The sequence below is a fragment of the Diabrotica virgifera genome, chromosome 4 (assembly GCF_917563875.1).
Source record: "Diabrotica virgifera virgifera chromosome 4, PGI_DIABVI_V3a".
NCBI classification, from domain to species: Eukaryota; Metazoa; Arthropoda; class Insecta; order Coleoptera; family Chrysomelidae; genus Diabrotica; species Diabrotica virgifera.
The window spans coordinates 233,641,696-233,665,696 of NC_065446.1; the positions used below are offsets into that span (position 1 = coordinate 233,641,696).

General features: G+C 31.3%; 1 protein-coding gene across 5 annotated transcripts in view; it reads left to right on the top strand.

Annotated features, from left to right (window-relative positions):
• The window catches only part of LOC114338903 (retinol dehydrogenase 14), a 66,635-nt gene that overhangs the window by 17,275 nt on the left and 25,359 nt on the right, over nt 1-24,001 (top strand). For all 5 annotated transcript variants that reach the window (XM_028289551.2, XM_028289544.2, XM_028289539.2 and 2 more), the window contains exon 2: nt 10,019-10,293. In XM_028289551.2, coding sequence (XP_028145352.2) covers nt 10,020-10,293 — 274 coding nt within the window. In that variant the 5' untranslated portion in view covers nt 10,019. The remainder of the gene's footprint in view (nt 1-10,018; nt 10,294-24,001) is intronic.

Genomic DNA, 24,001 nt, shown 5'->3' on the forward strand with positions numbered 1-24,001 from the left:
CTTACATCTTTCATTGAGTTGATGATTCATGTTGTGGACATTCTCAATTATTATATTTCTAATTTAATAATATTCTATCTAATTCCTCAAAACAAGCAAATTTCAATTAAACCCAGCCATACTAATACCTTTTGCTTTAGTTTTCCTTGCAAGAAATAAACCAAACACATCTAAACTAAACCTAACCTCGCTTTTGGCCATTCATTCATCTCCGTGTCAAATAATTTCGACATCCAAATTATAATATCAACCACTTTTTTGGAGTCGCTATTAATTTCGATAGTCGCTATTTCGTGACGTCATTTCGTTAGTTCAACTAAAATCCACAAGGCTCGCACAGTCGCATTTCGACGTAGCCATATTGAAAGCGACTTATTTAGTGTCGAAATTTGATTTAGAATCAGGGCTCTGGTCGTTCTAAAAGTGTAGTAAAATAAGTGAAGTTTTTAGTTTGAAGCTATACTGTTCCCAAAGCCCTTGTTTAATTTGAAACGTATAAATAAGATCATACATGCCATTAATATCTTTGCCTTGTATACGAGTATTGAGTTAATTTAAGTGGCTAGTTATATCTACCAGAAACCCACTCGTCTTGAAACTCTGAAATGCTCTTTGAGTTGCTTTCAAAAAATGATTGTATTTCTTGCCTCAAATCAAAAACTCTTTTCAACATTTTTTCACGGGTCAGCCATCTTACTTCTGCATAAAATATAACATCACCATATTCTGATTCGAAGGACTTGAGAAATTCTTGAAATTGACGGTGATTCAAACCTTGTTTGTGACTTAATAAAGTTCACTATTTTGATAACTACCTTCATAACATGATCCATTTTGAGAGATTTTGCAGACAAATTCTCTTGATGAATAATGCAATGAAAATTCAGCATCGACGTATTGCCTATTTTACAGGTCTCGTTTTCAATCAGTTTTACCAAACCTTCGTGTGTCCCAACCATTGCTGGAGCACCATCGGTTGTTAAGCCCGACAAGTTGTTTAGTTGTAATGAAAAGCGATTGAGTGTTGTTTGACCGGCCTCTAATAAATCTCGTGACTTAGTGGTATCCTTAAGTGGAAATAATGCTGCTAGTTCTTTAGTTTTATTAAAATAGGCATCAACACCTCTGATACAAAATCACCACTTGTGATTTATCCGTCATATCGGTGCTTTCATCCAATGCCAGAGAAGAGAATAATATATGAACTCAGATGCGCGATTTTTTAACTTGTCTTCGACATGTTTTCCAATATCATCCACACGCCTTGTAATAGTTTGACTAGATAGGCTTATTTGTAAGAATTTCGTTTTCTTTTCTGGACATAAAATTTCAGCGACACTGTCCAAACACTCCTTAATTTCACTGTCTGAAAAAGACTTTGATTTTTTTGCTAGGATTACAGCTACTGCATAACTCTTTATGTATGTTTGGTATTTGTTGAGATTAATCATAAGAAAGGAAATTAAAAATATTTTTGGTAAATATTGTGATCTCAATATCGTAATTATTTTTTTAATCTTAGCTTAAATTGACTTAGTCTTAACATTGACTTAGCTTCGCGGGCCACAAGCTGAGAGTTGACGGGCCGCATGCGGCTCGCGGGCCACTGGTTGGTCACCCTTGGTTTAGGACGTATTTAGTGTGAAGATAGCTGCATCATTTAATGAAGTGGACGCGTGAGTATATAGCTTATAGAGATTTTGATGTTTCCATTTCTTTTAAGAATGACTGGTTGATCAGGTCTATTAGGGTCTCACAATTTTAGGAATTGGAACTAGTCAAAGTAAAGAAAGTTAGGAAATTTATTGGGAAAACATCAGGAAATTGAAGATGTAAGTCATAAAGGTTTCTATAAATTCTTTCACAAAATGATAGATCCAATTTTATTGAGGGAAAGTGGCTCAAATCGATCTGCAAACTTATTGGTATAAGTGGGATGTTCTTTATTACTAGCAATTTTGAAAGCATTTAAAAGACAAGATATTGGCATCGTAGACTTGATGGTGGTTCTCCTGCCAGGTATTGTAACTTTTTAATTGATATCTTTTGGAACATGCCTGTATCTAATCGTACAGCGGTGTTATGAACATTTTACAAGATTGTCAAGGCTGATATTTTGCTGGAGAAATAAACTATCATTCCATAGTAGCGTTTGGACCCAACCAAATATTTATATACCTCTACTTTGAACTACTCCACAGTTTTTACTGGCAATAGTTTTCATAAAATTTAATACTACATACTTAGCAAGATTTTTTCAGTTCCTCTGTATGTTTTTTCCAGAATGTGTGTATAGTCGTCAAGTCGTTCTATTCAAGGGTAGTAATAAACACTACAATTACTAATACGCCAGTCAATGGTAGTAAGAATAGGATATTACCTCCGAATTCTATCCTACTGCATGGATTTTAATGAAATTTTGGGAATAGCCTCTACTTATCTCTTTATTCAAAATCTACCCTATGCTGATGTGTGCTTTTATCTTGGGGGTGGTTCCCACCCCTTCTCGGGGGTGGAAAATTTTTTGGTTAAAATAAACTCAATACTTTTTGAGTTATTCGCAGTTGAAATTGGCCATTTTCATTGAAAAATAACACCTTTGCGGAAGGTTCTTTGCGAATACCCTTAAAACTTTGCATCTAACGAAAAAACTATATAAAATATTTTTGTAGCTTACAAAAAAGCAAAGAGATTCATTCCTTCATAAATCTTCTACTTATAATACAAAAAGAGATATGGTAGGTGAGAAGAGTTTATTTTTTTGTGCATGCTCAAATCGGTGTATTTAAAAAAATAACTTGAAATAACAGAGAAACGGTCGATTTTACGTGTATAATGATACTAATACCTTTTGTAGTGTTTGAAAATACCTTTAAAGCGAGCAATACTAAATGTCCATCACATTCAAACTAAGCGAGATATGCTGCAAAAAATTTTATGGCTAATGTATTTTAAGAAAAAATGAGAAGTATATCTAACCCCTTATCCGTCAGAATTTAAATACATCGTTTTCCCTCTACAATACTTTTTATTATAGTGTTGATTCTATGTTTAAAAAGTTGGAGGGATTTAAAATGAATGGTTTTTGAAAAAAATAAGATCAAATTATAGAGCGAATTTTTAAATTTTCTTAAAAATCTTCCTTTTTCTCCATGTTACTTGAAAATGATAAGAGATACAGTAATGAAAAGTAAAAGAAAAATTATCTAAAAAGGCCCTCCATTTTTGTGCTGTATCTTTTTTTCGTATCTCTTATCATTTTCGAGTTACATGGAGAAAATATAAGATTTTAAAGAAAATTTAAAAATGAGCTCTATAATTTGATTTTATTTTTTTTAAACCATTCATTTTAAACCCGTCCAACTTTTTGAACATAGAAATAACACTACAATAAAAAGTATTGTATAAGGACAAGGATGTATTTAAATTCTGACGGATGAGGGGTTAAATATACTTCTAATTTTTTCTATAAAACGTTAGTCATCAATTTTTGCAGCATATCTCGCTCAGTTTGAATGCAATTGACATTTAATGTTGCTCATTTTAAAGGTCTCTTTAAGCAACACAAAAGGTATTAGTACCATTATACACGTAAAATCTACCGTTTCTCTGTTATTTCAGGTTAAATACACCGATTTGAGCATGCACCAAAAAAACAAACTCTTCTCACCTACCATACCTCTTTTTGTATTATAACTAGAAGATTTATGAAGGAACGAATCTCTTTGCTTTTTTATAAGCTACAAAAATATTTTATATAAAATTTCACAAAAAACCGCCCTCTAAGGTGTCATTTTTCAATAAAAAGGGTCAATTTTCAACCACGCATAACTCAAAGATTATTGAGTTTTCAAAAAAAATTATAGAACAGTTTTTGCTTAGAATTAAGTTCTCTAGCCATTTCCGTGGCTATTTTAACCAAAAAATTTTCCACCCCGAGAAGGGGTGGGAGCCACCCCCACAATAAAAGCACACATCTGCATAGGATAGACTTTGTTTCTCGATCTATTCCCTACTTACTGTGAAAATATCAAGTAAAAGGATGTAGTAGGATGGAATTCGGAGCCAAATACCCTCATTGACTGCCCTATAATATTTCATACTGTTTTACCAATATTATGTTTTGCGTGTGCGTTCAATGGAATAATAATTATCATGAGCCCGTTTTTTTAAATATGTGTATATAATATAACTGTTCCTAATGCCAGTTATTTTATTAATTAAATTATCAAGACCGCAGTATATTGCAAACATTAATAACTATGTATTAATTATGAAGTGAACCAATTCTTTCAATGTTGATTATTAAATTAATATTATTACAAAATGGCCATCGAGGTTGGCTTTCGATAAAATTTAATAACTCTAATATCATTAGGTATGTTTATCTATATTTAATGTACAGGTTTTAATATGGTTAAAATCAAATGTAACAATTAGATGAGCAATGTTTGTTCATTTAGTAATTTAGGATAAATTAGGATAATAATTCTCGCAGACAAGGGCACTGAATTCAGTTTCTTCGCTTGAAAAAATACTAAGAGGTTTATAAAATAGCAAATTAAAAATATATCCTTTTTACTCACGAAAGTTTCATTTTTACCGCCAAAAATTACATTTTTACCCCGATTGGGGTACTCCATTACCTACTCCATTTCTACCATGACTGTTCGAAACATTATATATTTATATAACCATTCTCTTTGGAACTTTACCGCGCTGAGCAGATGGGACGTGAATTGTAAATTGTAGAATTACCTCATCTTCCTTAGTCTCAGCATCCGTATGGCTTGCAAATTGTAGAAGCCTCGGAGGTGTAACCAGAGAAGGTTCCCATTGTTTTCATTCTGGTGGGATGTAGAATAGCATTATGTTGTTTTATATGCCATTAGAGTGAAAACTTAGTCTTTTTGCTAGCAGGGCATCTATGCCATTTCGTTCGTTGCAATCCGGGACTGCACGCTGGGGTTTGTTTTGGTTGGATCGGTTGTATTTTCGTTTTGTAACGAAATTGAAAATGGTTATTCATTTTTGATTTACATTTACTCTGATTGGAGTACGAAGGATACCATTCTCGTTGGAACTTTACCGCGCTGAGCAGATGGGACGTGAATTGTAAATTGTAGAATTCCCTCATCTTCCTTAGTCTCAGCATCCGTATGACTTGCAAATTGTAGAAGCCTCGGAGGTGTAACCAGAGAAGGTTCCCATTGTTTTCATTCTGGTGGGATGTAGAATAGCATTATGTTGTTTTATATGCCATTAGAGTGAAAACTTAGTCATTTTGCTAGCAGTTGCCGCTAGGGCATCTATGCCATTTCGTTCGTTGCAATCCGGGACTGCACGCTGGGGTTTGTTTTGATTGGATCGGAGAGAGCAGCATATGTGCCTCCTGATGAGAGACTAATAAGTTTCGAAACCGGTAGAGGTACTTGCTGCACTCTCTGATTGGACTAGAATATGGTTCGGCTGTATTTTCGTTTTGCAACGAAATTGAAAATGGTTATTAATTTTTGATTATATATTTTATATTAACTTGCATCCATCTCCAAGATTTGTCGACTTATTAACTTTTAAATGCGTTTATTGAATACAAAGTACATGCATTATTCTCCTCTATGAAATCGGCGAGCTCCTTTCCTTTACCTGTCATACTTCTGACGTAATCCTTGTAATCCTCAGGACTTCTTTGGCCCCTTCCGTGTTCTAAGGAGTAGACCTAGCTCACTCCTTGCCGGCGTAAGGTTTGACTGCAACTAAACGTCACTTACGGGAAACGCCTTAGCCTCTAAACTGTTCTCCACATTTCTTCCTATCACGGTTTTAACTAGATTTTTACTACTGAATGCCCTTCCTGAAGCAAACCCCTTCTCCTTTATCTGGGCTTGGAACAGGCGCTGATACTTACTGAGCCACTCAATTCACCCAGAAACTACCAAAGGCGGAGTTCTTTCAAAGTTAACAAAGTTATTCTTCTATCTATCTTTGAGCCTTAGTTTATCCATGTTTGGACATAGACCTCCCCTTCTCTTTCCCACTAGTTTCTATCCAGCGCTGTGGTCATCCATCTGGATCCGGCATGATTTTTGGGATCGTTGCCATCTCATCTGAGGCTTTTCTCTTCCTCTCTTATGTTCCCATCTTCTTCTTCTTCTTCGTCTAGCCATTCACGTCCACATCTGAACATAAGCCTCTTCAAGTCTTCCTTTCCATTGTTTTTTGTTGTACGCTACCTGTAGCCAATTTTTCCCGGCAGTTCGTTTCAGATCATCTGTCCATCTTATAGGAGGTCTGCCTCTGGGTCTTTTGTGTTGGTATGGTCTCCAGGTTAGAATTGTTCTGTGCCATTTGTTTAGATTGCTCCTAGCTACATGTCCAGCGTATATTCATTTCAATTTTAATGATTTTTGTACCACATTGGTGACTTTGGTTCTGTCTTATTCATGTGTTTGTTTTCCTTTCTTTAAGTAATATGCCAAGCATTGCTCTTTCCATCGCGTGTTGAGTGACTCTATGTTCATATTCTTTTTTGTGATTGTCCATGTTTGTGCCCTATATGTTAATATCGGAATAATGCGTGCATTAAAAACTTTAGATCTAAGATGTAGTTGAATTTGTTGATTTCTGAGTATATAGTTCAGTTTGCCGAATGCTGCCCATGCTAACCTTCTTCTTCTTTTTATTTCTTCCGTTTGAATTTCCCCATTTAGTATTATTTTTTGTCCAAAGTATACAGGGTGTCCCGAAAAGATTGGTCATAAATTATACCACAGATTCTGGGGTCAAAAATAGGTTGATTGAACCTCACTTACCTATATACAATAGTGCACACAAAAAAAGTTACAGCCCTTTGAAGTTACATAATGAAAATCAATTTTTTTTCATATATCGAAAACTCTTAGAGATTTTTCATTGAAAATGGGCATGTGGTATTCTTATGGCAGCAGCATCTTAAATAAAAATTACAGTGAAATTTGTGTACCCCATAAAAAATTTATGGGGTTTTGTTCCCTTAAACCCCTAAACATTTTTTAATAGTTTCAATTTAATTATTAGTGTGACACCATTAGCTAAAAACACTGTTTTTAAAACATTTTTGCCTCTTAGGACTTTTTCGATAAGCCAGTGTTTATCGAGATATTTTGAATATTTATCGAATCCACCACATATTTGTATATGGTTAAGTACGATTATAGAGACCTGTCAATAATCTGAAAATGTATTTATAATTTACATTTTTAGGAATATTTTAAAAAAGAAGCCACATCTCGATAAAAGGTGACTTATCAAAAAAAGACTAAGAGGCAAAAAAGTTTTAAAAACACTGTATTTAACTAATGGTACAACAATAATAGTTTAATTGGAACGTACACAAACATTTGGGGGGTTTAAAGGAACAAAACTCCCATAAAATTTTTATGTAAATATGTATAAACTGCGCGTCATAGAAAACGGGCACCCTAAAAAGTGGGTCATTTTTGATCTCGCGTATCTCCTTAACCTGTTGTCCGATTTAAGTGATTTTTTGAATATGTTATAGCCTTATTCTTTGTGAATATCTTTGTAATAATATTTTTGCCAAACAGGTAAATTTTCATTGTATACCGGGTGTACGAATCAAACTGTGTTTTTTTCTCAAAGTTCGCAACACCCTGTGGAATATTATAGCCTTTATAAAATACTGAAATAAAATCCCGACTATAGCTTCAGGTTTTCTGAATATTCTGTTTTTTGATTTATTCTCTTATGTTGGATAATACAAAAGTTACGTACTTTAACAACTAGTCATGTTCTTCATCAGTATAGGTTGTTTGTAAATAAGTGCGACAAACGTTAAGGGGTAATTCTGACCATTTATTTTATTGCCCTAAAACCGGTTGAGATATGCAAATGAAATTTGGTAAGTTTTAAGAGATAGTTATTGCGAATTGTTTGACTTGCAATCAAGAATTTTATATTCACTATTGGCGTGCATATGGTTAATATGACCAATCCTATTACCCGTATGCACGCCAATGGTAAATATGAAATTCTTAATTGTATGTTACAACATGTGCAATAACTACGTCTTAAAACTCACCAAATTTAATTTGCATATCTCAACCGGTTTTAAAGCAATAAATAAATCGTCAGTTTGTAAGAAAAAATTCTACATCCCGTATCTCACAAACGAAGCATTTGCGGACATACGATTATAAAGCAAACTGTCATTATTTTTTAATGCAGAATTACCCCTTAAAGTTTGTCGCACTTGTTTAGAAACACCCTGTACTGAAAAAGAGCATGGCTAATTGTTAAAGTACCTAACTTTTGTATTATCCAACATAAGCGAAAGAATCAAAAGCAGAATGTTGAGAAAACCTGAGGCTATAGTTTAGTTTTAATTTCAGTATTTTATAAATGCTAGGATATTCCACAGGGTGTTGCGAACTTTGAGAAAAAAACACAGTTTGATTCGTACACCCGGTATACAATGAAAATTTACCTGTTTAGCAAAAATATTATTACAGAGATATTGACAAAGAACAAAGCTATAACATATCCAAAAAATCACTTAAATCGGACAACAGGTTTAGGAGCAAAATATTACCCATTTTTTAGGGTGCCCGTTTTCTATGACGCGCAGTGTATTAAAAAAAAGCCGGATCTCGATAAAAACTAGCTCATCGAAAAAATACTAGGAGGCAAAAAAGTTTTAAAAACGTTGTGTTTAACTAATGGTACCACAATATTGAATTAATTGGAACGTACACAAAAGTTTGGGGGGGTTTAAGGGATCAAAACACCAATAAAATTTTTATGGGGTGGACAAATCTCACTATAATTTTGTTTTAAGATGATCCTGCCATAAGAATGATACATGTCCATTTTTACTAAAAAATCATTAATAGTTTTCGATATATTGAAAAAAATCGATTTTCATTTTGTAACTTCAAAGGGCTGTAACTTTTTTTATGAGCAAATTTGTACTAAGGTAAGTTAGGTTCAATCGAACTATTTTTAACTCCAGAATGTGTGGTATAGTTTATGACCAATCTTTTCGGGACACCCTGTATATATTCTTCAACTATGTTCCCATAGTCGCCAGTAGATTATTTGCTTGTTCCCTCTTTCATATGCTTGTCGGATGGTGTGACCTGCAAATTTCCATTTGAGTTTTGCTACCTGTTCGGTAACGTCTTTCACTTTGGTTACTCCTCTGATCCAAACGTTTCTTTTGCAACCTTTAAGTTTTATATGCAGCATCTGTCTTTTCATCGATCTTTGCGCTTTTGCCACTTTATCTACTACACTGGTTCCGCTACACTATGGGTAGCGGGTAGGAACTCTTTAAATTCTTGAAGATAGTCCTATTAGGTAAAATGAATCAAATGCTCTCTGCAGATTCCGGGGGTTTCCTGGCCCTGGAAACTAGTAACTGTTTAGGGTCCCTTGTCCAGGGTTACGGATGAAGTTACAACGGCAGTTACGGCGGAGAAGCGGAGCTTCGGTATGGTGCACGTGACGGAAGTGGCAACCCTCGATTTTAGGGTTAATATAGAATCAAGCTTTCCTAAATATGATCAGCAGCATATTCAGTACAAAGATAGGACACAGAGGAAATGATCCTGGACTGATCTACACTTGGACAATAAGAGTCGTAACTGGAACAGTTTTTAACGGTTCTTATACTGCGAAATCTTTCAACCCAACTAACCAGCGTGGAAGATTATGGCTAACAAACCCCCTACAAACATGACGATTATATTATTACAGATTGTTAATATATTGGGATGCTAAATAAATACAAAAAAATTAGTGCATAAAATATTTTCAGATGTTTTTAATGCAAATTGGCATTTTTTTTATCGCACAGTATAACTTAATATTCAATAATGCGTATCTAGCAACCTTAATTAAAATTTTATTTATATTTAACAAGAACTAAGACATTAAATTTCCATTATGATAGATTAAAACCTTGACTAACTTTAATAATTAATAGTTCTGCCTTTAACGTATGTAATGATTGTTCCAGTATGAATTTTCTCGGCGTTGAACTGGACACTTCCACTGTACTAGCCATTTTAGCGGTGTTACTTCTTGGTTTTCTGACCGCTGTTTCGCTGCTGAAGTTCTACGCTTATGTGACCTGCGGATTCTTCCACGAAAAAGTTAGAATGGAGGGAAAAACTGTAATTGTTACTGGAGCGACGGGAGGAATCGGAAAAGAAACAGCACGAGAACTGGCGAAAAGAGGAGCTAAAGTCATTATTGCTTGCAGAAATGTTGAGTCTGCCAAAAAAGTAAGAGGTAAGTTGAAAGATAAGAACGAACTGTGTAAAAATGTTAGTAGTCTTGAGTATATTTTGTTAGTTTTATTTGGTTGATACGAATACATATAAATGGATCTAAATGAAATCAGTGGTACATATACGAGGGGGGAGGGTAGGGGGGATATTAGCTGCCATGAAACTTAAACCGTAAACAGACAAAAATTCAACCCAATAAACCCCCTAGTTAGGAAAACTAGTTTTGAGAATGAATTTATGCACTTAGTCCGCTGTAGTTGAGTAATTTTTAATATTTCCTTTTTTTGTGGAGGTAAGTGCAGTGGTAAATCATGTCCTTTATAGAATACGGTGAAAACATAATATGCTATGTATTAGAGAGTTTTTAGACCCTCTACTTTTTGACGTACGTTAAACATAAAACGTTATACTTGTCATGCGCATTGAGTAATAAATAAGGGATAACGTGTTTACTTAAAATAGTTTTTGAATCCTTTCAGAAACTACGCACACAGAATAACGTTAATTGACATTTGGCAAACGTAACCTATAAAACGGCAGTTGTGTGCTATAATCTATTTTATTGAATTATTTGCCATAATGGAAGAAAATATTAAAAATGTATTAAGACGTTAACCAAAGACAATTTACTACTTTAAGAACACAAAACATCCATACCAAGTTTAACAAAAAAATTCAGTCAAGTGTGAGATTTCTCAAGAAATGGTTAGTTCAGGGTAATAAGGTTTTTTCCATGACACTTGAACAGCCAGGGTACTGATGCGTTTTTTCGGCAGGTAATACCCATAATAGGAAATTGTAACCATTTCCTGCGTAGGATCTGGCGGCCATTTTTATTTATAAACAATTAAGTGTCAAACAATGGCATTTTTCATTTTTTTTTCAAATCAATAAAAACAGGGAAACATGGTTTTTTTAGTACAAATATCTTCGAGATTATGGAAAAAGCTTTAAGACGACGTATTACAAAGTTTGATATACTCATTTATTGTTAATATAATTGCGAAAAAAGGTCGAAATTGCAAAAAAAATATTTTCGCAATAACTGTTCTAAAAGTTAGTGTACACCTTTGAAATTTTTGTCAAATAAGGGTTCTTTGGTGCTTAATATGTGATAAAAATTTCAAAGTGATTCATTCAATTGTTTAAATTTTATTCAAATTGTTTATCCCAGAGAGCATTTTTTTTGCAATAACATAAGTCAGAACAAAATGACGTTAGAACAATTCCACAGGTATTAAATGAAAGAGCATGAGCCATATTTTCAACTTGGTTTAAAAAAAGTGAATAAAAAATGCATTTATTAGTAATAAATAATTATGCAAAAGTATGGTAAATCTTTCCTTATAAACTTTTTATTTTGTTATATAATAAATTATACACATTTATTACAATTTTTTATCAATTATGATATATATAACATTACTTGGTAGTTGTGCACTTAAAACAGGGTAAGGAAGTTAATTTTTTTGGAAAAAGTTATTCAAAAAGTTTATAAAGAAAAATTGACGATACTTTTGCATAATTATTTATTACTAATAAATGCATTTTTTATTCACTATTTATACCACGTTGAAAATGTAGCTCATGCTCTTTCATTTGACACCTGTGGAATGATTCTAAGTTCATTTTTTTCTGACTTACGTTATTGCAAAAAAATGCTCTCTGGGATAAACAATTTGAATAAAATTTAAACAATTGAATGAATCGCTTTGAAATTTTTGTCACATATTAAGGCTATGGGTACATAATTCGCAAATATTTTACGTGTATCCCTACTTTTTCTGTCTTTACACGGCAAATTACGTGTAGTAAAATTCACACTGATGGTATGGATATGTAAACATTACTAGAATGTCATTCTACTTGAAAATATCATCATTAATATAAAGAGATGGCTTTTGAATGTTCTTGGATAACTGTTATTTTTATAATTGCAAATTATTAATTCAGTTAATAAATGTGATAATTTTTTTACTAACTATGTATTCAGTGATTGTAATAATTTATTTGTAGAACAAAGACTAATACTCAATCGAGAAACGAGGAAAAGTGTTAAAGTGATTTTTTAATAATATATTGTTCTTATGGAACGCTTACAATTTTGAACATCTTTAACAACAAAATACTTGGATCACAGAATATATTATCCTGATGTATTCTCTGCTTGGATCTTCCACAAATAATACACAATAAATAACTTTTTATTAAGTTCACGTCTTAAATCAATTATTTATCAAATACACTATATATCAATAATATTTAATCAATAACTCAAAATATTCCCGATGCAATGTCAAATATTTAAAATTGTCACTGATTGTCAGTGTCTGACTGACAATATATTTATGCTGACAATATTATGTATATTCGGCTGAGTGCGTTGTAAGACAAAGATAGATTTGGAAAAAATTACCACGGCATTGTGTTCATTTTTTTCGAATCCTGAAAAAACCAATAAATATTTTTGAAAAATTTAAACGCAGAATGAAAGACTAAATTATTACCGAGGGCCGAAAGTCCCTTAGAATAAATAAAAAGTTTATTTTGAATGAGACATTTAAAATTAAAAATCACACTAAATTTTCTCTTAGTTTTTCAACCTTGTAACTTATTAAAATAAACATTATAGAAGTTCTCAGGGACTTTCGGCCCTCGCTAATAACGTAATATTTCATTCTGCGTTTAAATTTTTCAAAAATACATATTAGTTTTCTCAGGATTCGAAAAAAATGAATCTCCATTTGAATAGCATTACAGCCGAAAATACGTACCGATCCTCTTAAGCATCAAAGAACCCTCATTTGACAAAAGGTTCAAAGCTGTACACTAATTTTTACAACAGATATTGAAAAAATATATTTTTTTGCAATTCCGAAATTTTTTTGCAATTATATTAACAATAAATGAGTATATCAAACTTTGTAATGCGTCATTTTAAAGCTTTTTCCATAATCTCGAAGATATATGTACTAAAAAAATCATAAGTTTCACTGTCTTCCGTTGATTAAAAAAAAAACTGGAAAATGCCATTTTTTGACAGTTAATTGTTTATAAATAAAAATGGCTGCCAGATCCTACGCAGGAAATAGTTATAATTTGGTATTACCTGTCGAAAAACAGCTTCAGTACCCTGGCTGCTGAAGTGTCAGGAACAGGGTATATTTTTGTCTTATTACCCTGGCCTAGGTGTACTTAAATTGTTTTAACAGGGTTGCCAAGCAGATTAATATTAATATGTTTATTACCTGATAGTTTTTAAGAAACACAAATTTTGATTACTATTATATAAATGTTTACCATATTTTTTATTCTAGTTGTCTTTGGTTCAGCTCATATAACTTTTTTTCGTTTTTTATGATTTAGATATAAATATGACATTTGGCAATCTTACTAATACGTAATCCCTTAATAACGTGAACCTTATTTCTACCTAAATAAGGGGATATCTTATTCGCTAATCAAGTAATACGTTATTTTTCTGTTAATGCGCATGAGCAGAATAACGTACAGTAAAACCTGTCAATAACGGTCACTAAAAATGACAGAATTATTGGCCGATATAAAAAGGTGGCCGCTAATACCAGGTTTTGTAGTCCACAAATTTTGGTTTGGGGAACTTTGAAACTGGCCGGCTAGTTCAGGTGGCCGGTTTTGACAGGTGGCCGTTAACACAGGTTTTACTGTATAACGTTTAACGTTACTGAAATAAGAAATAAGGGGCTTAAAAACTCTCTATTAACTTTCGTAATACTCTTGGAGTGTGTTTTAGTAATTCGTTCGGTATACCTTGTATTGCACATGATTTTTAAATTTTTAGAGTTTTTATTGCATTTTCGACTTCTTGTACTGCTATTATTTCGTCTTCTTCATCGTATTTTACTTCATGTGTTGTTGTCTTGGTGTTTGTGAATTGTAGTCCTTTTTCAGTCAAAAGTTGTGAGTCATGTTTCATCGAAGGAGTTTCTTCTATTAAATCTATTCTACCCATTTCTTTTCGGTTTGTTATTTGTTCTTTGTTTTTTGTTGTTTGTCCATTTTCCATGGTTGTCTTGATATTATTGATCCCATATATTTGTTGAGCTCTTCACATACCCTTTCTCAGGAGGTAGTTTTGCTCTCGTTACTAGGTTTTTTACTTCTCTGTTTAATCTTGGATATGTACCTCTATCATATGGGTCAATTCGTTACAGCCACTTTTGGTATGCTTATTTCTTGTGTACCTACTGCATTCTCGATCTCATGGAGTACACTTTTTGCCCCTTGGGATCGTACAGAGCGCTTAATAAGCTGCTTCATTACTTGTATTGGTTAATTTGATATTTACGATCACAAATAAGTGAAATACTTACAAATCCGCCAAACATTAATTCAGGTATATTGCAACCCAGTTATGTAGGTACATGTGGCTTTCTAATATTATGGGACATCTTCTGTATGAAACTCGTGAAAACTGTAAAATACTCTTGGGCGTGTGTTCTTTCCCAAAAACATTTTTTTGCTGGAAATCTTTTTCCAAAAAGATTTTCAAAACTTGGAAAAATTTTCCAAGATTTCGCCTTGTTTTATTAGTGTTAGTTGCCAGTTACTCGACAAATGATATTAACATTGATATTTTCAGACTATAGGGAGTCAAGATAGAACGAAAATATTCACTGTTTCGGAATAATTCAAACAAGCTTATATTTTTCTAAAACTTTTTTTGTTAGTTTATACAGGGTGTTTCATTAATAATTGTCCATATAATAACTGGAGAAACCTTAGCACAAAATATGAAGATTTCACCTAAAACACTAAAATATGGTTCCTTACTGAGTTACAGGGTGTTTTATCTAAAAATTTAAAAATAATTTCAGTTCAGCATTTTAAAACTATTCGACGTATCCTTTTCATACTGCCTACGGCAGGTAGTATAGGTACTGTACAAACTACTAAATTATGTTAAACAAAGGTTTCTGGCTATTACCAGAGGCTTACGATGGGGGAAAGTGAATGGTTGACCCTTTCCAAATTCTACGCCACTGGCGAAATTGCTATTTTAGTTCAATTTTTGGATTCTCCAATACTTTCTATGAAAATAATATACTCTTCATTCGTAACGATAAAGTCATTAGTTTTCGAGATCTTTGAAGTTAAAAATGAAACGACACGGTTATTTTGATTAATGTATTGTGTCGCTTCATTTTTAATTTCAAATACATATCTCGAAAACTAATCATTTTATCGTTACGAATGAAGAGTATTATATTTACATAAAAAGTATTGCAAAATCAAAAAAATACACTAAAATAGCAATTTCGTCAGTGGCGTAAAATTTGGGAAGGGTCAACCAGCCACTATCCCCTATCGTACGCCTCTGGTAATAGCTAGAAACGTTAATTTATCTTAATTTAGTAGGGTGTACAGTACCTACACTTTCTGCCAAGTATGATAAGAATACGCCAAACAGTTTTAAAGTACTGGGTACAAATAATGTTTAAATTTTAATCATATGAATCGTATCATAAATTAATCAAAATAATTGTGCCGTTTCATATTTAACTTCAAATATCTCGAAAACTAATGACTTTATCGTTACCAATGAAGAGTATATTATTTATGTAGAAAGTATTGGAGAATCTAAAACTGGCACTAAAATAGTAATTCCTCCAGTGGCGTAGAAGGGCCAACCATTCACCATCCCCTGTCGTACGCCTCTGGTAGTAGCTAGAAACGTTTGTTTATCATAATTTAGTAGGGTGTCTAGTAGTCGCACTTTCTGACAAGTATGAAAAGGATACGTCGAATAGTTTTAAAATGCTGAGCAAAAATATTCTTTAAATTTTTAGATAAAACACCCTGTAACTCAGTAAGGAACCACATTTTATTTAAGTGTTTTAGGTTAAATCTTCGTATTTGGTGCTAAGGTTTCTGCAATTACAATATGGACAATTATTAATGAAACACCCTGTATACATGTTAAAGTAAAAAGTTCTACTCACAGATTTTCCGCTAATTGTTTATTAATTATTTAAACAATAACAATTGTTTTGTATAAATCATTTTAAAAATATCGTTGAATTCATCATTTTACTTTGATCAAATATATCTCTATTTTGTTTTTCATTATGCTGAATCCGAATATGTCATTACAATTTGAAAATTCTTATACAGAAGCTCTTATACAGTATATCTGCGTAGCTAGGAGCCACATGGGTTACTTTTTTATTATCAATTTTACCAAAAAGAGTTATTCTCCATAAAATGCTCTGCATAGTTTAAAATCTAATATGCAACCATCAGATATCAAATTTTATCAATTTTTTACGAGGTATGTCAAAAATATGAATTTGGTTAAAGAGTAAAGCACCTTTATATTCCAGAATATTAAAAATTGTTATTATGAAAAGTTATTTGGAATTAAAAACTATGTTTTATTATACAATTACATCCTTCTGATTGAACATTTTTTTTTCAATTTTTTCTCAAATTACGCGATACCCATCATAATTATATTATAATTATGATAACTATTTTATTATCAATTTTACACAAAAAAGTTATTCGTCATAAAATGCTCTTCCTGGTCTAAAATCTAAGATACAACCATCATATTATATCAAACTTTTTCAATTTTATACGCGGTATGTAAATAAATATGAATTTCGCTTAACAGTGCCCTATAGTGCACAATATTTCAATTAGAAGGATGTAATTGAACATTGAAACTTAGTTTTTAATTAAAAACAACTTTTTTTAATAACAATTTTCGGTCTTGTGAAATTTAAAGGTACTTTACTCTTGAGTGAAATTCGTATTTTTTGATATAGGTATTTCGTATAAAATTAACAAAATTTGATATCTCATGGTTGCATCTTAGATTCTATATGATGCAGAGTATTTTATAAAGAATAAATTTTTTTCGTAAAACTGATAATAAAATAGTTATAAATAGGTTCCAATTTACACCGACATACTGTATAAGAGCACAACAAATTTTTTTTTGAACATTTATTATTGTTGAAGCTTATTATTAAATGTGCAGGTAGTTATCGGTTTTTGTATTACATTTTTTTATCTTTCATAATTTTCTCAAAACGAAATTATTTATTTCATTTCTAAAGTAACATAATTTAGTGCATTTTAAAGACTACATCCTAAGCTTTGAAAAAAACACCTATAAAATTGTAATAAATTTGTTCAAACTTGAGTAATGTCGTCTTAAATTGGTAGTAATTCTGTAAAAATACGAACTTTTCAAAAATTACATTTTTTGAGACACCGTGTCATTTGAATTACATTTTTGAGATTTTTTTTGAATGAATCCTCGTTTAGTAAAATGTTTGAAAGGCGAGTTGTGTAAATTTGAGAGTTTTATAAGTAAAATTGTATTAAGTACACATTTTTAAATCATCTTTAAACAAAATTCATGTAAGTCTCAATTTCCGCCCACACCGTACTTATGCCCATATATTTGATATCTTTTTATTATAACGATAAGATAGCCTACTTATTCTTCTTTCATGCTCAATTTGTAAAATTTCATTTGATCTATTAGTTAAAGAATTACATTAAAATAACTCAACCGCGCACTTCGCCGAACGCTAGTTTAAAGTGCGCCAATGTTTGTGAGAAGGGTGATTTTAGCGTTATAAATAAAAAATATATAAGCTATAGATTTAGTTTTAGAAAAATCTTTGTAAAAGATTTTTGTTTTTATTTGTAAAATTTCCTGAATTTTTCAATGGTCAAGTCAGTTTTTTCTAAAATTTATATTTTTTGATTTATTTAAAAAATATCTAATTTCGCAGTTCATTTGTTTAATAAAAAATGAAGCACCCACTTCTCGAGTAGAACTTTTTGATATGTTGTTTATTAAACATTTCTTAATGAAATTACAAAATGTTTTATCTTGTTTGATTTTCTCCAAAGTGACAATCTACAGGGTGATTGATTAGTAGGGTAAAGCTCAATAGCTCCGCTATAGTAATAGATAGCAATAAAAGTTAATAACAAAAATTTTAGCCACCTTTGAGCTTCACATTAAAAAATTAGTTAGAATGTTACAGGGTGTTCGATAACACAGTGGCAGACCAAACTTATCTTTTTTTAGAAGGAACACCCTATATTTTATTTTAAATTCGAAATCCTGTTAACTTCTCAATCACAAAAATATAAAGGTTTGTTATGTTATACAGGGTATTTACAACGTTTTAACCAATTTTATATGAAAATCGTAACAAGTTCAACTCCCTGTATAAATGAAAATAAGCAAAACAACAATGGTTTATTAATGCCATATTTTTTAACGTATTGTCAAAATTTTCAACAATGGTCGGTATTGCTAATTTTTTTTATATCAAATACAGGGTGAGTTAAAACGCAAGTACATTATTTTCTCAGTAATTTTAAATGGAACACCCTGTTTTTTTTATCACTATTGAAAAGTACCATTACCGTACTTTAATTTTTAGATAACATTCCCTATGTCTAAATTTATTAGTTTTCGAGATATTTTCATTTTTCAATGGACCAGTAGCGTGGCCACCCAAATCACCAGAATTTAATAAACTGGACTGATTGATTTTTTTGGGGTTACGTTAATAATGAAGTTTATAAAATACCTCCAACAACAAGGGATGAGATGAAAAATAGAATACAAAGTGCATTTCGATGTGTTAATTTACAAATGCTCCGTAGAGTAAGTAGCTCATTCAATGATCGTTTTTAGGCGTACATAAATGTGTTAGGAGATAATTTTGAACACCTTATGCAATTAAATATTAAAAATATTTTATTAAAAGTAGCTTCTAATTTTTTCAAACATGTTTTTCTGCAAAATGTATTACTAATAAATTATGTTTCGTTCTTTATTTGTTACATTGTTACATTTACATACAAAAGTAGTGTTTAATTGTCTTCACAAAATATTGTATTTTGTGTTTGTGTGTTTTTGTGTAAAATTTATTACTAATTTTCTTTGTTTATTTGTTGCATTTACATAAAAAGATAGTTTTTATTGTTTCAAAAATGTTGCATGTAGTGGTTGTGTTTTTGTTTGTAAAATGTATTACTAATAAATTATTTTTATTTCTTTATTTGCTACAGTGTTACATTGATTACCGGATTGATAATCGGTAACCTTCAATTGTTAATTCAGTCATGGCTTACTTAAAATTTGGATAAATTTAAACACCTAAAATAATTTGCTCTGAAAAATGAAAATATCTCGAAAACCAATAAATTTAGGCATATGGAATGTTATATAAAAATTAAAGTACGTTAATGTTACTTTTCAATACTGATATAAAATACAGGATGTTCCATTTAACATTACTGAGAAAATAATGTACTTGCGTTTTGACTCACCCTGTATTAGATATAAAGAAAATTAGCAATATCAATAATTCTTAAAAATTTTGACAATAAATAAAAAAATATGGCATTAATAAACCGTTGTTGTTGTGCTTATTTTTATTTATACAGGGAGTTGAACTTGTTACGATTTTCATACAAAGTTGGTTATAACTTTGTAAACACCCTGTATAACATTACAAACCTTTATATTTTTGTGATGGAGAAGATAACAGGATTTCGAATATAAAATAAAATATAGGGTGTTCCTTTAAAAAAAACAAAAGTTTGGTCTGCCACTGTGTTATCGAACACCCTGTAACATTATAACCAATTTTTTAATGTGAAGCTCAAAGGTGGCTAAAATTTTTGATATTAACTTTTATTGCTATCTATTACTATAGCGGAGATATTGAGCTTTACCCTACTAATCAATCACCCTGTATTGAATAGGGTGAGGCAGATAAAGGGCCTATTAGAAATATCTCGAGAACTAAAGGCAACAGAATCATGAAAATTGGAATGAAGGGGTTTTGAAGAGTAATCTATTTAATGAAAATATTTTCATCTATTTTCTACTTCCGGTTATACCGGAAGTTGCTTATAACTTCGTTTTTTTAAATGGGACACCCTGTATATTTTTACATTTTTGGATTCTACTCGATGTCTCCTTTCTTAATATATGAGGTTTTATATTATTATACAGGGTAGTTTAAAAGATAATTACGTATTTTTATTAATTTCGTAGCAACTTTCACACCCTGTAGAATTATAGTACTTTGACATCAAAAACTCTATTTACGTTCAGATGATTTCTAATATAGTCTACTATTGTTAAACATTATTAGTATAGCTATATATAAAATTTTAGTATGCAGGGTTGGTCAAAACACAGAATGAATATTTTCTGAGTTTTCTTAAATGGAACATCCTGTATTTTAGTATTGTAGTGAAATTATATTTTATGGTACTTTTTTATTTTACAAGCATTCCCTATACCTAACTGCTTTAATTTGTGAGTCATTGGTGATTCAAGCCAAACATTAATTGCAACAAAAAATACGTGAAATTTTAATACGTTGGCCTTGAAAATATTCAGTCACAAATAATTTTTCGGAAATAAATACATAATAATCTAGACTGATCGTTAAAATTCCCAATAATGGTTGAGCTATCAAAATACGTACGTAGTTAAGATTGTTGGTGCGATAAACAATTAAGCACAAATTAAAGCAGTTAGGTATAGGGAATGCTTAAGATATAAAAAAAGTAACATAAATATCATTTCATTACAATACTAAAATACAGGGTGTTCCATTTAAAAAAAACTCAGAAAATACTCATTCCGAGTTTCAACCAACCCTGTATACTAAAATTCAACAATTAGCTATAACAATAATTTGTGACAATAGTAGACTATATTAAAAATCATTTGAACATAAATAAAGTTCTTGATGTCAAACTACTCCAATTCTACAGGGTGTGAAAGTTGCTACGAAATTAATAAAAAAAACCTAATTATCTTTTAAACTGCCCTGTATAACAATACAAAACCTCATATTTTAAGAATTAAGACTTCGAGTAGAATCCAAAATTGTAAAAATATACAGGGTGTCCCATTAAAAAAAAACGAAGTTATAAGTAGCTTCCGGTATAACCGGAACTAGCAAATAGATGAAAATATTTTCATTAAATAGATCACTCTTCAAAACCCCTTCATGCAAATTTTCATGAGTGTCGCCTTTAGTTCTCGAGATATTTCTAATAGGCCCTTTATCTGCCTCACCCTGTATATGCACTCCCCTACTAATCATTTTAGATTTCTTTAAATATAGTCCGTTAAACAAATTTCATTAGCCAATTTAAATATGTAATTCTTTTCTTTCTGTATTTCACGCCACTGTGGCGTGGTCGGCTCTGTACGCCCTGTGCCGACCATGTCATAGTGGCGTGGTATACAAGTTTGTGGACAACGATGTTTTTAAGTGGTCGGCACCCGAGGTTCTATTCAAATTTTACATCGGCAGTGAACGGGTTAACAAATCTGTTTTCCAATTATTTCAATTAACAATAATTATACCTACATGCTCGATGGTGTTAAAATTTTCTTCAATTATCCGAACAAAAATGTACATGGCAAAACTCAAAACTGACCATATAGAATTCTTTATAATTTAATGCAATAAACTTATAATAAACTTAATAAACACAAATTAAAATATACAGTGAGGACGTTTGAGTTGGAATAAATTCATTATCTCGAGAAAGGGCGAATCTGGAGAGAAATCTTGAGACAGGTCGATTTTTATGTTTAAATTATGAAATTTTTGCCATATATATCATACTAGTGATGTCATCCATCTAGGCGTGATGACGTATCGACGTTTTTTTTTAAATAAGGGTAGGGATCGTGTGATAGCTTATTTAAAAGGTTATTTAATTCTCTATTCAGTAATATATACTTGATGGATTCGACCGTTACTTGATGGAAGTTCATTTTATCTCACAATAAAACACTGAAAACTTTTGTTTTCTATACTTCCACAAAATTTATTATTTACAACTATGTGACTACAGCTGTTTCGGCAGAGTGCCTTTCTCAAGTGATATAATTTACAATGTGTTTGCCTTTTTAAGTCTCTAACTGAAGAGGTTGAGAAGTGGGGAGCTGTTTATCTCGAGTTGGTCATTCAGAATTATATCTGTATTTTTCAGTTTATTAATTTCCATAGATTCTAAAAAAGATAGCTTAAGGCCTTTATTTTGGATATGCAGAATTTGAAACTCTTCATTGAAAGAATGATCTTCTAGATCATAATCATTCTTTCAATGAAGAGTTTCAAATTCTACATATTCAAAATAAAGGCCTTAAGCTATCTTTTTTAGAATCTGTGGAAATTAATAAACTGAAAAATACAGATATAATTCTGAATGACCAACTCGAGACAAACAGCTCCCCACTTCTCAACCTCTTCAGTTAGAGACTTAAAAAGGCAAACACATTGTAAATTAAATCACTTGAGAAAGGCACTCTGCCGAAACAGCTGTAGTCACATAGTTGTAAATAATAAATTTTGTGGAAGTATAGAAAACAAAGTTTTCAGTGTTTTATTGTGAAGTAATATATACGTTAACATAATAATTAATTATACAGGGTATCCAACAAAAAATTTTTTGAATTAAATTAATTGAGACTTAAGAATGTATGTAATTCATTTATTTCAAAATACATTTGAGTGCTGTCAGAAAACTGAAAATAATGTTTATTTGGCAAATAAACATTGTTTTTCGTTTAAATTTAATGTTAAAACCCCCACCCACCTGTCTGTTAGCAGTTTGAACATTTCATTTAAGAGAAAAGCAAGGTTTACTTCTGAAATAAACATTATTACCTGTTTTTCTGATAGTAGTAAAATGTATTTTGAATTAAATAAATAACTTTTTTTATTTATTAAATTTAATGAGAAAAATTTTGTACACCCTTTATAAATAATTATGTTAGTGTTTACATTACTGAATAGATAATTAAATACCCTTTCAAATGAACTATCACACAACCCCTACTCTCATTAAAAAAATCATCGATTACGTCATCACACCTAGATGAATGACGTCACTAGTATGATATATGTGCCAAAAAGTCATAATTTAAAAATAAAAATCGACCTGTCTCAGGATTTCTCTCCAAATTCGCCCATTCTCGAGATAATGAATTTATTCCAACTCAAACGTCCTCACTGTATAATAAAAAACACAGTAAAATAAATAACAAACAAAATGAAAAAAAAAGCAACACAATGTACCTATGTATCATAATAGCTATTTGTATAACAAGGGAGGAAAGTGCTACTTTTCCTCCCTAGAATGAAGTTTACTGCCCGACGCGTAGCGGAGAGTAGTAATCATTCAAGGGAGGAAAAGGCACTTTACCCCCATGTTATACATATGATTTTTCCACCTTCCTCATATAACAAGTCATTTTTTCATTTTTAATTAATTTATTTATGTAACTAACCAACAAAATTTATTAGAACTAAAACTAACAAGTAGGTACAATATAACTGTCAACTGTCAAATATAAGTCAAATTATTAATGTAAACATTGTTAAATCAAAATAACAATTTACTGTTTTTTACCATTCTGCAAAATACAGAGTGTCTTATAAATAAACGTTAAAATGTATAGATACTTACGTAATAGACAATAGATATTGTACAGGGCGTCAATAAGTTATATTTCATGAATGAAATACCATGACGTGACTTCCTCCCTAGGGAGGAAAAGTACAACTTTGCTCCCTATATTCAGGTCCGGAAAAGTATACTTTCGGTAGAGGTAGGTGGAAAAAATAATATTGTAGTACTTATGTTATGAA